Genomic DNA, 13,140 nt, shown 5'->3' with positions numbered 1-13,140 from the left:
GTTCATATGGACCGTGATCGTGACTCAGCTATCGTATCCGTAACATCAGCTTTCACTTTACTCGAGAATAAACTCAAACATCGACCATTTCATTTAGAATCTCTGCGAGTGTATACACAACATGCTCACGCACGAAGGAACTCCGAAAGACGCAATTCTCCGCACCCTCCCAGGGCTACTCACATCATGTGATGCTGCCTCGCTGCGCGTCCGGAGAAGCCCTAAGCTGAGCGAGCACTACCGCTGACGGCTCTTAAGTCTTACCACGCTCCATGAGATTAATTCCCATTTGGTTTCTGATTTCCCGAGCGTGGCTGGATGGCGCAAGTTTATGACTACAATCCAGCTCAGGCCTGATTCCCTGAGTGCTTCATAGCTGCGGAGGAATGAGTAGTGAGAGAACGAAGAGTAGACAAACGCCGTCCCGACAGACTTTGTTCATCCTATGCTGCTGCCGTCTGACGATGGCCCACTGGATCCTGAATAAGCTTTATTGTGATTAGGACAACGATAACACGTCCAATTTGGTGACTGGGAACCTTTTTGGATAATCTATGTACAGTATATAATACTGTAGGACTCGTAGGTATCTATTACCCTGTGCTGACAACTGGGCGGTATGGCCGGTTTTGCTCTATACTGCGAGGCAGATTTGAAGGACTAATGAACAGATCCTTCCGCCCACTCCACAGAGCATTCAACAACCAGGTTTTCAGACATATTAGGTTCGCTCCGGATCCGTCTGAAAAGTCACCTTGCCCCCAGCCTGTCTCTTCCACTTCCCCTTGCCTCCCACCCAGATGTTGGAGCGGAGGTCAAGGCCCTTCACGGAGCTGTCCGCCGACAACGGTCGCGTATCGCCTCTGGTGGAGAGGATCCGGTCATCCGGAGCGTTCCACATTCTGTATTGAATCTGAGATGACCCGCCATGCTGCTGCTACTGCTGCTGCTGTCGTTGCCGGGCGGCCAGGAAGAGCTTCACCCGCGCCCGCAGATGGTGATAGATGTCCACGTGCAGCACGATCTGGAAGAGCGCCAAGTCAGATAGACGACCGACCGCCCACTCCATGCCTTCCAGCCACGCATCTTGAAACTCGGGAAGGTCGTCGTCGTCGATGAACTGCCGACTATCCGACCGGGTCTGTTGTCGCCGCCGCAGCAGCAGCTGCTACTGCTCCTGATGAATCCGCGCCGATGGCAATCTTCGCCCCCGCCTTTTCAAAGCCCTCATCCTCCCCGAAGCGGGGGCAAATCCTGATCCGCACCTTGCGCAGGTGGGGGAACGTGGCTGCCAGCGCCCGCCAGACGCGCGTGTAGTCGGTGCGGCTGCGCGGGCTTGCGTGCGGGAAGCGAATGCTGTCCAGTACAGCTCGCAGCGCAAGGTGGGCCGGCGGATGAGCGCGGGTGCCCCCGCGTGGGGTCTGCCGCGCGAACGCTCGATGTACGCCAGCCGACACGTGCGCATCGGCGCGCGATCCATTCAAGTATCGCACTCTTCCTCCGCTCAACGGGGTTTCTCGACGTTCGCAGGGTCCACAGATATAGGTTTAAGTGTCATTGACCATGTGGTTCCAGAGGGAGAACCAGCCGTGCTGGAGGGTCCGCCATCGTTGCGCGGAGTCGTCCCACCAATTGGAGTAGTGCGGCAAGCGGCGGCCGAAGAGCCAGCCGTAGTGCTGGAGATGGGTTTCTGCGGGGAGACGCGGCAAGAAGGGGCTGGTGGTCTGCGGGTGAGGGGGTCGTGGTGCTGAGGTAGGGGTCTGTGCTGCGCGGGTTGCTTGGCAGGGTGTCTTTGGTATTTCCGTGTCTCTTGTTGATCATCATCATCAGCTCTAGTGGTTGCTTTGATTTTTCATGGAGGCCAGCTGACTTCGCTCTTCCAGCCACTTTGTCACTCCTTGCATGGTGGGCTTGTTTTACGCTGTCGGGTGGAGAACTGGTTGGTCCCTTTACAACAGGAAGCTGGGGCTGCGTACCGCTACCCTCGGAAAAGGGTGAGAATTAATTTAATTTTGGTGCTTCTGAGCATTTATACAAGAGTTACTATATCCATGAAGAGGACTGTAACTCACAGATGGAGGTTTGTGTCACCATTTTGGTGGGGGTACTGCGTTGGGAGTCAATACAATCTCCCGTACAGGGTGTAGACCGTATATGGCGACCTTTGTGTTTCACATTACAAGAATCAACAACTCCGTACTTCTCTTCATATCTTGACATCACGTCTTTCCAGTGCCGGGCGTAGATGAGAGTTTGAAGTGCCAGATCAGTGAAACAGCATAATTGCTGAGTCGACAGACCTCTGTCTCGAAGCACGTCAAAGTACCGGAGACTACCTACCCACTTGTATACCCACAGCATGTGCAGGAAATACGCGCCAGGCGCACAGCCAACCCCTCCAACCTCGAACCACTGGGCATTACCCATACAGTTTCCTTCAAAGGTTAGCGTGTACTGTACTGTTGAGTTTCCGTCAGCTGCATCTGCGTTCCATTAAGGGAATTGATGAGCGATAATTGACGATCGATGATAGGTGCTGAGTGCTGACCTTACCGCCGCCGTTCAGCCCCGCGTTAACACTCACAAAACAATAAGTTATTTTTGGAATTGGTTTTTCACGTCTCAGTTCTTTTTCTGTCTCTCTTCTGGCCCCTTAATATATGCACTATCTTCCCTTGTGTACATCTGAAAAGTCTTCACATTTTTGGATGATGGCAATACTTCACCACGATGAAACTCACTCTTGGTGAATGTCCCCTCGCCTACACATCTAATCAGGCGGATCTTACCAGTTGTCGGAGATATACTGATTGAATACCCTCTTTAGCCCTCCTCTACAGTGCAGCCCTGCTCTTCGATACTAGCCGCGCAACCCAGTTCCAAAATTTCTACCCCTTCTACCGGACCACCTTAACCACCGAACGACCCGACTGCCACGCCTACTACAATGCCTCCCTCGCCGCCCGCAACACCTCCGATCCCAACACCTGCAAGCACATGGCCGAGTGCCTGCTCGAAGGCGCCGGGGAGGTGAACAAAGGGGATTGGGCCTCGGCGACGGTGCTCCTGGGCCTCACCCCGTCGATTCTGGGGACGGTGGCGCCGACGATCGAGGAGCGCCTGCAGCTGCTCCGCGAGCGGCCCATCCTCGGGTTTCTGGGCATCCTGGCCGCCCCGTCGCTGACGTTCGCAAGGCCCTGGGCCAAGCCCAACCATCCGGGCGACAAACCGACCACGTGGCTGCGTGAGCATACTGCAGGCAGAAACCCCAATGTGTACCGGAGTGTGGTGCAATATCTCGCGGTGGCGCTGGCCGCGGCTAACGTGCTGGAGAACGCCATCCGGCTCGGTAGCCAGACGATCATCAGCTGGAAATGCAATATGGGTTTTCTGGAGTTGGCGTGGGTGTTCCTCGCGCCGGTGCCATCTCTCGTGATGCTGGTTCTGCCACCCCTCGTGGCGCTGACAAACTCGGGGCTCGCGGTGCTTGGGGACTGCCTGGGCAGGCTTCTTTCCCGGGAGCATTCAGACACAACGGCAGGGACCCCCACGAATGGACATGATCGAAGCGTGGATCTCGGCGAAGGGTTTTACAATGGGTTGGCGAACATCTGCGGGCTGGTGCATGTGGTGTATGGAACGATCGTGCTCTCCTCCGTGCAGTTCATCGGCACCTTGGACGCGCTCGGCGTGGTGGGGCGGTTCACAGCCTCTGCACTGGTGGCGCAGTTCATCACCATGACCCAGCTTTATGGCGGGTCTGGCACGAAGGAGAAGCGGAATGAGGAGAAGACAAAGCAAGATGGTAGCCCATGGCTTGATAGGACAGGGGTTACTTCAAGGGTATAGGCCTAGAGGGGGATGATCGTTCATCAAAGCAGACCCCGTCAAATGACCAGAAGGGAGCGGATGTCGAAGACCAGGTCTGAAGTTGGGGGATCGGACATACCAACATGTCAACATCTTCACGATTCTTTAGCTTCCCCCTGAAATGTCAAGCCCAAAATGCACACCTGCGCAGATTGTCGGTGTGTCCGCTGGTTGATCAAACCGAGAATTCTTTCTACCTGCAGAGTTCCTCCTCTGTTAGCATGATGAACAATCGCCTGTTAGTGTGGGCATGCATTTGTCGTAGGGATCAACATGGAATCTGTGTTTGACAGGTTATCGCAGGCGTCCCTAGCCGTCTGGCAACTCACAGGCCGGATATGAAAAAGCCAGTACAAAGACGCAGGCCAATGGAAAACTGTGGGATCCTTCAAGCGGAGGAAGTGAACTGCACAGTCAATGGAACCCCATATCTTTGAGGTGGTGATCTGGTGGCGTATTGTAACCTACCGCACGCGGGATTCCCTAACAATGTGGATCTGATGGAGAAGGCGCGTCGGTGCACGGCGCTGGAGGCCGAGATCCTGAACAACCTGCCCAAGGACCTTGGTGATGACATTAACGCCAATAATCTCCGTTTCTTCTATGGCTACGAGCATGTCGCCGATCGCTTGGAGAGGCTGGGCCTCACTGTCGTCGGCACTGGTGACGGCTACACTTTCACGGAGATCAGCAAGCTACGCATCTTCACCATGGCCCAGCAGTCGATCTGCTTGGACTTGGTCTTCCTGGAGGAAGCCCTGCGGGCCCTCAAGGAGAGCTGCGACGCGCGCCTGCGGCTCGAGACGGAAGGCGTCATCCGCAACCTGGGCCTGCTCTTCTGGGGGGTCGAGCCCCTCCGGAAAGTCGGCGAGAGAGTGTACACTCGCCTGAAGGAGCTCGAAGAGGAGGTCGAATCAAAATGGTGGAGAAGTCGAAGGCCGAGCAGCGTGGGGACAGCATATGGGAAGACTTTTGGCTGCTAAACCGCAACGAGCGCGGTGAGCAGTTCCGCGCGGACGCACTGCGGGGACTCCAGGCCAGGTATCCCAGGGCCGATCTGGATCTCTGCAAACGGATCGCGCACTGAATGAGCGCCTGCTGGAAGCTCCTGAGCTTCCGCTTGCTAGATAATCGGTTAGGGTCTCACACGGTGAATCCTACCATTCTTAGGCCCCAGCAGCAGCAGCGGCGGCTTCTCTTGCCTCCCCCGCCACAACCCCCTGCTGATGCGACAGAGCACGTGTGCCCCTACTGTAGTGACGTGCTGCCAGTCTCGGTGTACCAGACCCCGGCCATTTGGCAGCACCACGTGCTTTACGACTATTCGCCATACATCTGCCTGGCGAAGGAGTGTTGGGGGAATTGCACGTTCGCCCGCCCGAACGATTGGGTCAACCATATGCGGGGGCACGGCGGGCATTGGGAATGCAGCGCGCCAGGGTGTGAGCAGGAGACCGTCTCCTTTGGACCAGACGACGGCGACAAAGTCCAGAGGCATGCGCAGTTGGTCCATGGCTGGGATAAGCTGCCCGCCATCGCAATCACCCACGTCCCGGCGGCCCGACTGGAATTCATCGAGTGTCCCCTCTGCAAGGAACCGTTTTCGGGCGACGGCCCGGAGGAGGCCATCAAGTGGCATCTGGCGGCGCATGTCGAGACGGAGATGCTGTCGATCCGGCCGTTGGTTTCCTATGCCGAAACGCATTCCGAGTAGGGGATATGCTTTTGTTTCCCCCTTTAGTCGACTAGAATTTACTTGGTCTGTATCCGCATAGACAAACCTATGATCCCCTTGGATTCTAGCGGCCTAGTTCTTTCCTTACTTAGCATAATTGAGCATACATTTTAGAAACCTGGTTCCCGAAGGATGTTCTTATCCGTCTTTCTTACTAACCGATACCCCCCCCCCGGTTTGATAGTTGTAAAACATGCATTTCGCCATTTGTACAGTGCTAACTCTCGAATGATCTCTGACCAAGTTCTAATGACCTTTCTACTATGCCTTCGGAGGATGGATTCGAACTTGATATTCAAGGGATTGATGATCAAAGAATAGATTGAAAGGAAGTAGGCCTAGCCCTAGGCATACTAGTAAAAAGGGAATTCGATTACCTTTAGCAGCCATCTCACAACTCATTCATCATATGGTGGAGATTACAGCTTTTGGGGGAGACCCCGGGGTGTTTCGTAGAAATCCAGACGGGCAGCACTCGGCCCGTGGCTCCGAGCTTCGTCGGCAGGTTTCCCGTCCCCGGGCCACACACAGCCCTAACTGCTCTGCTCTGTCATGGGCATCTCTTGACCAGTAATATACATGTATTTCAGACTGAGATAAGTAGGTGAGAGCTAGGTACTCTACTCCCCGGCTCCTACTTCTGGCACAACTATTGCGTGTTCCACCTTATCGCTCCCCGCAAGCCAACACATCTCCCCCCGGCAAGGCTGCTTGCTTTACAGTCTGAACCCTACCCATTCTCTCCATTACCCACACCGACACCGAATGGGTCTCAATGGCGCCCAGGGAAACGAGTCGTGGTCGTGGGCAGAGAGACCCGCCGCTGCCAGCGACTTCGTACGTGAATCTAAGCACGAGAATATACTATTATTCTGTGTACGCATCACAAGAATGTGGCAATGATATCCGCTATCGGCTTTGCAGAACATCCGAAGGAATCACACCTCGAGCGAAGGGATATTGTCGGAAGTGTAGGGGCTTGATAAGTTGAAGCGCATGCAGCAAGAGAGAACTAATTGTCAACACGGCGTGGCTTCGATTTTATACTCTCCTGGTTTTAATATTCCGTAAATACTTCTACTTAGTAAGAGGTATCACGCGCGCTTTTCTATGCGAGTTTAAGAGATATGAGATCCTGATGGAAAGACAATTAGACTCATGGTTTTATGGTAACAATGGGGCTAGAACGCTCGTATAACTTATCATGGATTAACGTTCCGTCTTCCATTTCCGGCGTCCGGGCAGGAAACCTAAAACAATCTCCCTGCCGCCTGGAACGAGTGCGAACATAAGAGGCTTTTACTGCGCCTCCTTTCTCCTTTATTTGTTGAATTTATTGTTTTTCCAACATGAGCCGGAGTAAGATCGACGTGGTTTCCCTGGTAGAGGACTTGGCATTGAATTGGAGAGCTCTCTATACAGCTCAGATCTGTCCGGAACTGGGCCACACGGCAATGTTAAAGTATTTCAACTGACAAGTCACAGGCACGGTGTGTCTCTAATCATCTGAGTGAGATTGGGTGTCAAAAGGTCCTAGTAGGAGCCCATTCCAAGCAGACCCTGGAGAAATTCGAAATAGGTGGGCTGTGACCGTCGTGTTCACCCGGCAAGAGCCTTGCAGAGAGGACTGCATTCGGCGTTAGTCAATCACATAACCGTCGTATTGTCTTGAACACACGCAACACCAGCACAATCTACTTCGCATCCGTATCGACCAGGGGGCTTCGTGGTCAAGACTTTGACGGCTACGAAATAACGTTTATTCCAACTTTGTTCAACCTCGTTTAACAATCGTGTTCTCCCGTGGGTATTCCAGCATTTAGGGTTCGGCCACCCGTCCAGCCACCACGGTTGGAGATGCGAGCTTATCGAACTCGACTGGTTCGCTCCTCTGGTTGACTGCCATCAAGATTCCGATTCTCTGGGCGCATCGTATTTGGCGGAGGGCTTGTTTGAATGCGTCACATGAATGCCAGTCGAGTTTCCGCTACTCTTGCTGACTGAGCTGTAGATTGTAGCTGGTACGAGCGACGCGTCACGCGCTTCGGATCAGTGCGTTCCAAATGAACAAGGAGAGGCTGGTAACTTCCTCGGAACCCTATGCTGATCAGGTTCTTTCCTTGGCATGACCTAACGACTGTCTCGTCGTCTTTGTCTAGCAGGCCTAGCCCCAAGCTATGACAGCTATGAGTAGTTGTCTAGAACCTCGTGGTACGTGACTGCTAGGGTATATAGATGCTGCGATTCTTCTTGCTCCCGACACCAGCACATCGCCTGGGTGTCCTAAATACCTGCGTACTACAGAACCATTCAACCTGAGCAGCCAAACATCATCCACTCGACAAGCGCAATATGTACGTCAACATTTTGAGAATTCTCATTGTGGTCTGGCCTCTTGTCCTGGCCGCTGTCGAGGCGCAGGATAGTCAATGTTCCGCGCAGAAATGCTATAGAAATTGTGTGGATGAGAGTGATGAGTGCGTTGAATACTGCCGGGGGACAGCAAGGAGGATGCGGAATCGAAAGAACGCGGGGCTCTTCCGGCAGCGGTGTTTTCTCGAATGCGACAAGGAGATCAAGGGCTGCTTCAAGGGGTGCGACGCTGCATGTCCGCGTCGGGTCGAAGGGCCTCTCGAGACCTGTAACGGCAATTGCTTGCAGACAGCGCTGGACGGCGTGGACCGATGCTTCAATGGGACCGCGCCCCGCAACGACTGCCTTGCCGCAAACCAGGAAAATTGGCAATCTTGCGAGGAGGATTGCCAGGACAATGCACCACAGACGCAGGCACCGGCCACCCCTGCTGCCACGCCTCCACCTGCGGCAGATTCCCCTCCACCAGCGCCTACGGAGACCCCATTTGAATCTGCCATCGGATGTGGGGAGTTTGATCGATATCTGAACGTGTACGGCGCATGCCTGGCCCCATGCTTTTTTAATCTCTGTTTGAATGGCGAGAAGTGCAGCGGAGAGGCTGGGAAATGCGGTCTGGGCAGCGAATGCGAGGCAGCAAACAAACAGTGTACAAGCGACGGGGTCAAGACTTATGAATCGTGTGTCCGTGCGTGTCAATCTTAAACAACCCATAGATTGGCTTTGTGCTATCTAGCAACTGCTGTGATGGGTGGGTGCCATTGTGGAGATCGACGATGGGTCAGTGTTATCCGTGTATTTATTGCGCATACTATCTCAACCGTATGTCGAGACTGTGCTGAATAGGCTTTTATGGTTTAACCGTATTCAGTTCTTTAGTTTCTATCCTTGGGGTGGTGTAGTAAGCAGCTGGATGGGTGAAGGGCACCAGGGGCTACAACGCCCCGAGGAACGGAGGCTTGGGAATCCTTGCTTTGATACCTATATTACCTAAAATTTCTACCTTCTTTGGACAGCGCTTCCATAGCCATCTCATTCAATTATAGTGAGTTCACTAACTTGTTCAGGCTGATAAGGGTTGTTTTCAGGCATTCTGCCGGCAGAACGGGGGGTTACTTTCACATGGCATAAGCACATTGCCTATAAACTAGTCTGTATATGAGTCTAGGTCAGGGGTAAAAAGTGCTGGAAACCGTATAGTCTCCTGCAACAAGATTCATGATCGACTTCCAGAGATCTGTGTGCTGCAACCTGCTTGATGCGGGTTGGTACAGCACATCATTGACTGTAACTACTAATTGTACGGTAAATTCCCGTCTTGAAAGGGGCCTGAGTTACTTGAGGAGCGCCACGGGAAGTCCCGCGTTGCCTTTTACCCCCTCAGCACCGAGCACGAATTCACTTCCCTCCAGATTACTGATTACTGATAGCTGCAGCGCTGATTGCGATTGCTCGTTCGACAGGAAGAAAGTAGCTTCCAGGCCCCTCCTGGCAGCGTTGGATCAATAGACTCTCCCTCATACAACTAATACTCCATTCTAGATATCAACCTAGTTCCATTCGATCCATACCACTCAGCTAGCGGTTGCCCACTTCATGAAGCATGAAGACATCCCCATCACCCAGGAATCGTCAAAACGCCGATCTGGTCCCCGGAGAAACTGGGTACGCTGTGTGAGTTCCACCTCTATAACCATCCCGGTCCATTGGACGGCCCGGAATGCTGTCTGTCATTTATCGGTGGCGGAGGACCAGCTCCTCCAACTGGTGGGCTCGGAGGAGTGGTGGAGGTCGTGGTTTCATGACGGCGTGAGCAAAGGATCTGTGAAATTTGGGACCGAATCTTCACGGGAGGCAGATGCACGTGCGTGACTTTACATCATCATTAATATAAATTAATCAATTAACCCTGCCGAGGGACGGTGATGTTCGCCACCAATCGAATCGATCATCCCCCGGCATGCTTGGCGGTTCATCTTACCACTGGGTGGTAGGTAGGCTTTGAGTGCCTAAGTACGGTGCCTAATGGTCTGGTTAAATGAAGTCCATCCCCTCCATGGTAGGAGGGGCATTGGGATTAGCTTGGCTATTGGAGGAAGTATTGGTATGGTGTGAAAACAATCCATCAGCACCACCCATGATTGAAAGAGGGGTTGAGTGGGTAGGATAGTGGCCCTGAGAACATCTTTATTACTCCCAGTAGTTTGTTATTCCCTCAAGCTTTTCCTTTGGTCGCATTCTAGCTCCAAGCGTCTGATCTTACTACAGAATCCCACAAGAGTCTCCTCTTCCCGAGTCATGATGTCTCTGTTCGCCGTTCTCTGTCTGGTGGCAGTTCGTGCCCTGGCCACTGAACATCTTCTTCCTTTCAAACGCGCCGCAGACGTGAGCCAGACCGGCATTGCCCCCGAGAAAGACATCACGCTGTACTACCAGGCCGCGAGTCAGCCCTTGACAGCCGCCACGGTGGATGCTCAAATGAAACTGCCAACGGTGGTCCTGGAGGAGATTACCACCATATCCAGTGTCAGCTGCTCGGCCGATGCAGTGGAAGTCGTCTTTTCCAGCACGGCTGACTATCAGCGCAGCGTCTCCGCATGGCCCTCGTCCAGCTTCATTCTACTCACCAACCACCTGGGCAACTGCGACGCGGAGAACGAACGCGGCGTCTACCTGGTCGACTCAAGCACCGTGGGCAGCGCCAACAACACCATCACGGCCCAGACCACCCGCAGCTCGTTCCGGGACCAGGCGCAGTCGATCTCGGTGCTCTTCAGTGCGAGCGCGGTGGCATCTCGCAAGCGCGACTGGACCATCTCCGTCTCGGACGAGTGGTCGGGCGAGCTGATCGATACCAAGGATCTGGCCATCGACGTGCAGGATGTCAGCCTGAGCACCACCCTGGACCTGAGCGGCGGGATGGAGCTCGATGTGACCAACTCGACGGCGACAAGCCTCTACCTGGAGCTGGATCTTGCCCTTTTGGCTCAGCTGAACGTGTCTGCACAGGCGACCGCCGCCTATTCCACGGATCTCTGGAGCTACACCTACGACGCCTTGTCGGTCTCCGCATTCGAGATCACCGGGATCCTCAGTGTCGGCCCCTCCCTGACCCTGGGCGTCGGCGTCGAATTCGGAGTCACCGGCGAAGCCAACATCACCGCGGCCCTATCGACGCAGATCACCAGCGGCACCATCTACCTCGACCTGCTGCACAGCGGCGCCTCCACGTCGTCGGGCTGGACTCCCACACAGACTGCATCAGCGACCCTTTCCGGCGAGGTCGATGCGCAGCTGAACCCTTTTGCGGATGTGGAACTCGCGGTGGGGGTGAATGTCCTCGACGGTCTGCTCGAGGTCTCCGCCGGCGTCGAGGCCAGGGCCGAGGTCGTGAATAGCTTCTCGGTGGCGGGCGCCGCGGACGTCAGCTCGACCACGGGTGTGACGGCTGTGACTGGAACGGGTGCTTGCAGCAATGGCTACTGGTTCACGAGCGACTTTGTTTTTGATGTGGACGCGTTCGTGACCGGCCTTTACTCGGTGACTCTGTACACGGTGACGCTTCCGATCTTTGCGACGGACTGCTTGGCTTTTTGATTCCTACCAGGATGATGGCGGTCGACGAATATTGGTTTCGCTGCTGTGTGGGTCCGCAATCAGAGATCGAGTCGGATTTGATGTATTGGGGTTCATATATTCAGCTTGTTCTTGGACGCCTGGGATTGTTATCAGCTTAGCTCCAACAATCCGACGATCCACCGCATACATATTGTTAGCAGTGTGAGCAGAATTGCCTCTGTGAAAGAATTACAGATCTTCCCTTTTAGAGCTTGCCCAAAAAGACAACTTGTTCATGGAGCGATGCGTGAGAAGGTCGCGCCTCCAGGCCAAGTAATAGGGTTGGTACGGGATTGCAATCTATGTATATACTTCATGGGTAGTGCCGCCCAACCACCATTTCTCTTCATAGCACCGCAACAAATCATACCTAGACTCATTGAAGTGTCTACTAAGAAAGAAAGAAGAACTAGGCAAAAAGATCATGGATCCATCGATGAGGATAGGAACGAGAAGGGCAAGGGGCAAAAAAACATACAACAGAAGGGATTCGCTGGTGGTCACCCACCCAACTACTAACCTCCCGGCGTGTGGCTTGAGTACGGCTGAGCGGACGGGAAGCCCTATTTTCCACACCCTGTGGTCGTATGTACCGGAAGTAACATGCAAGCAAACTATGATCATGGCTTTTGAGGGTCCTGCACCAATTTTCAAATTAGGGACGTGGACGACCCCCGCAATCGGTTAGTATTCAGGATTAAGTACAGTACGATAACTTCATGGCCTCCACAATTCCATCGCCGCCCTCATCGACCGAATCCCAGACCCCAACCACCGCCAGACCGGCCGCCTCCAGCAGGGTTTGCCACTGCAAAGGGCGCGCTCGATCCCCGCGTTGAACGCCATCATAGTCATATCGAACTGCGCCTGGAACTGGGCGGCCCTCTGGTCCGAGACAATGATCTCATGCACGAGCAGCCTTGAGAACCCCGGGGTTATGGCGGCGGCCACCTGCTGCACAGGAGGAATCGTTGCGGCTATAAATCGGTCCTCGTGCTGTTGACGCTATGCTCTTATTGTTAGCCTGGACCGGGCACTGGAGAAAGCCAGTGTCTTGATAAACGTTGCACTGATAGGCAGTAGAGCTTTATCAGTGGCAATTTCAGGCCTAAGGCAACAACTGGACGGGACGTCTTCTCGCATGGGAATTTAATGATCAGGTAAATACTTGTATTCTGAGTACAACCAAGTGTACTCTCATGGCTGAAATAATTCTTTTGTCGCCAACTCTTGGGTTTTCTCCGAAAATCCGATTTTGCTTCACTGAAGAAGTCCTCTACGACCGGGGCAAACACCGACCCGGGCTCCATCCAAGACGGCAAACTCCAATCGCCGATGCCACAGCACGGAACCAAGTTGTCCAGTATATAATTTATAAAATATATATCTAGTTCTGAGTAATTGCAAGCTCTTCTTCTAGAAGTCAGACTCAGATTTTGGAGAAGTTTTATAAAAGAAAGTATTGGACAGAACAGTAGATTCCCGAGCTCTCCTTTCATAATTCCCCAAGACCTTATATTACTCTATCCTAATTCAATCTATTA

At 53.6% G+C, this 13,140-nt stretch overlaps 6 protein-coding genes across 6 annotated transcripts; 4 read left to right on the top strand and 2 right to left on the bottom strand.

The window, feature by feature from the left end:
* Window positions 1–721: 721 nt before the first annotated feature.
* BO95DRAFT_463098 (uncharacterized protein) lies at window positions 722–1,904 on the bottom strand (the record flags this gene model as incomplete). Its single annotated transcript, XM_025588962.1, has 5 exons — window positions 722–902; window positions 942–1,141; window positions 1,173–1,516; window positions 1,585–1,809; window positions 1,871–1,904. 5 exons carry the CDS (start codon window positions 1,902–1,904, stop codon window positions 722–724), a joined length of 984 nt encoding a protein of 327 aa, XP_025442850.1.
* An 804-nt stretch (window positions 1,905–2,708) lies between these two features.
* Window positions 2,709–3,849, top strand: BO95DRAFT_513941 (uncharacterized protein; the record flags this gene model as incomplete). Its single annotated transcript, XM_025591640.1, has 2 exons — window positions 2,709–2,746; window positions 2,828–3,849. Exons 1-2 carry the CDS (start codon window positions 2,731–2,733, stop codon window positions 3,847–3,849), a joined length of 1,038 nt encoding a protein of 345 aa, XP_025442849.1. The 5' UTR covers window positions 2,709–2,730.
* Window positions 3,850–4,370: 521 nt separating this feature from the next.
* BO95DRAFT_463096 (uncharacterized protein) lies at window positions 4,371–4,853 on the top strand (the record flags this gene model as incomplete). Its single annotated transcript, XM_025588961.1, has 1 exon — window positions 4,371–4,853. The coding sequence occupies one exon, from the start codon at window positions 4,371–4,373 to the stop codon at window positions 4,851–4,853; it is 483 nt and encodes a 160-aa protein (XP_025442848.1).
* Window positions 4,854–4,957: 104 nt separating this feature from the next.
* On the top strand, window positions 4,958–5,584 carry BO95DRAFT_463095 (uncharacterized protein; the record flags this gene model as incomplete). Its single annotated transcript, XM_025588960.1, has 1 exon — window positions 4,958–5,584. The coding sequence occupies one exon, from the start codon at window positions 4,958–4,960 to the stop codon at window positions 5,582–5,584; it is 627 nt and encodes a 208-aa protein (XP_025442847.1).
* A 2,320-nt stretch (window positions 5,585–7,904) lies between these two features.
* BO95DRAFT_494988 (uncharacterized protein) lies at window positions 7,905–8,683 on the bottom strand (the record flags this gene model as incomplete). Its single annotated transcript, XM_025590809.1, has 1 exon — window positions 7,905–8,683. A coding segment is annotated over one exon (768 nt), but the record flags the coding sequence as incomplete, so codon positions are not given.
* A 1,593-nt stretch (window positions 8,684–10,276) lies between these two features.
* Window positions 10,277–11,575, top strand: BO95DRAFT_361744 (uncharacterized protein; the record flags this gene model as incomplete). Its single annotated transcript, XM_025582538.1, has 1 exon — window positions 10,277–11,575. The coding sequence occupies one exon, from the start codon at window positions 10,277–10,279 to the stop codon at window positions 11,573–11,575; it is 1,299 nt and encodes a 432-aa protein (XP_025442845.1).
* Window positions 11,576–13,140: the final 1,565 nt, after the last annotated feature.

This window comes from Aspergillus brunneoviolaceus (genome assembly GCF_003184695.1).
Source record: "Aspergillus brunneoviolaceus CBS 621.78 unplaced genomic scaffold BO95scaffold_29, whole genome shotgun sequence".
NCBI lineage: Eukaryota > Fungi > Ascomycota > Eurotiomycetes > Eurotiales > Aspergillaceae > Aspergillus > Aspergillus brunneoviolaceus.
This window is presented reverse-complemented; position numbering and strand designations above follow the sequence as displayed.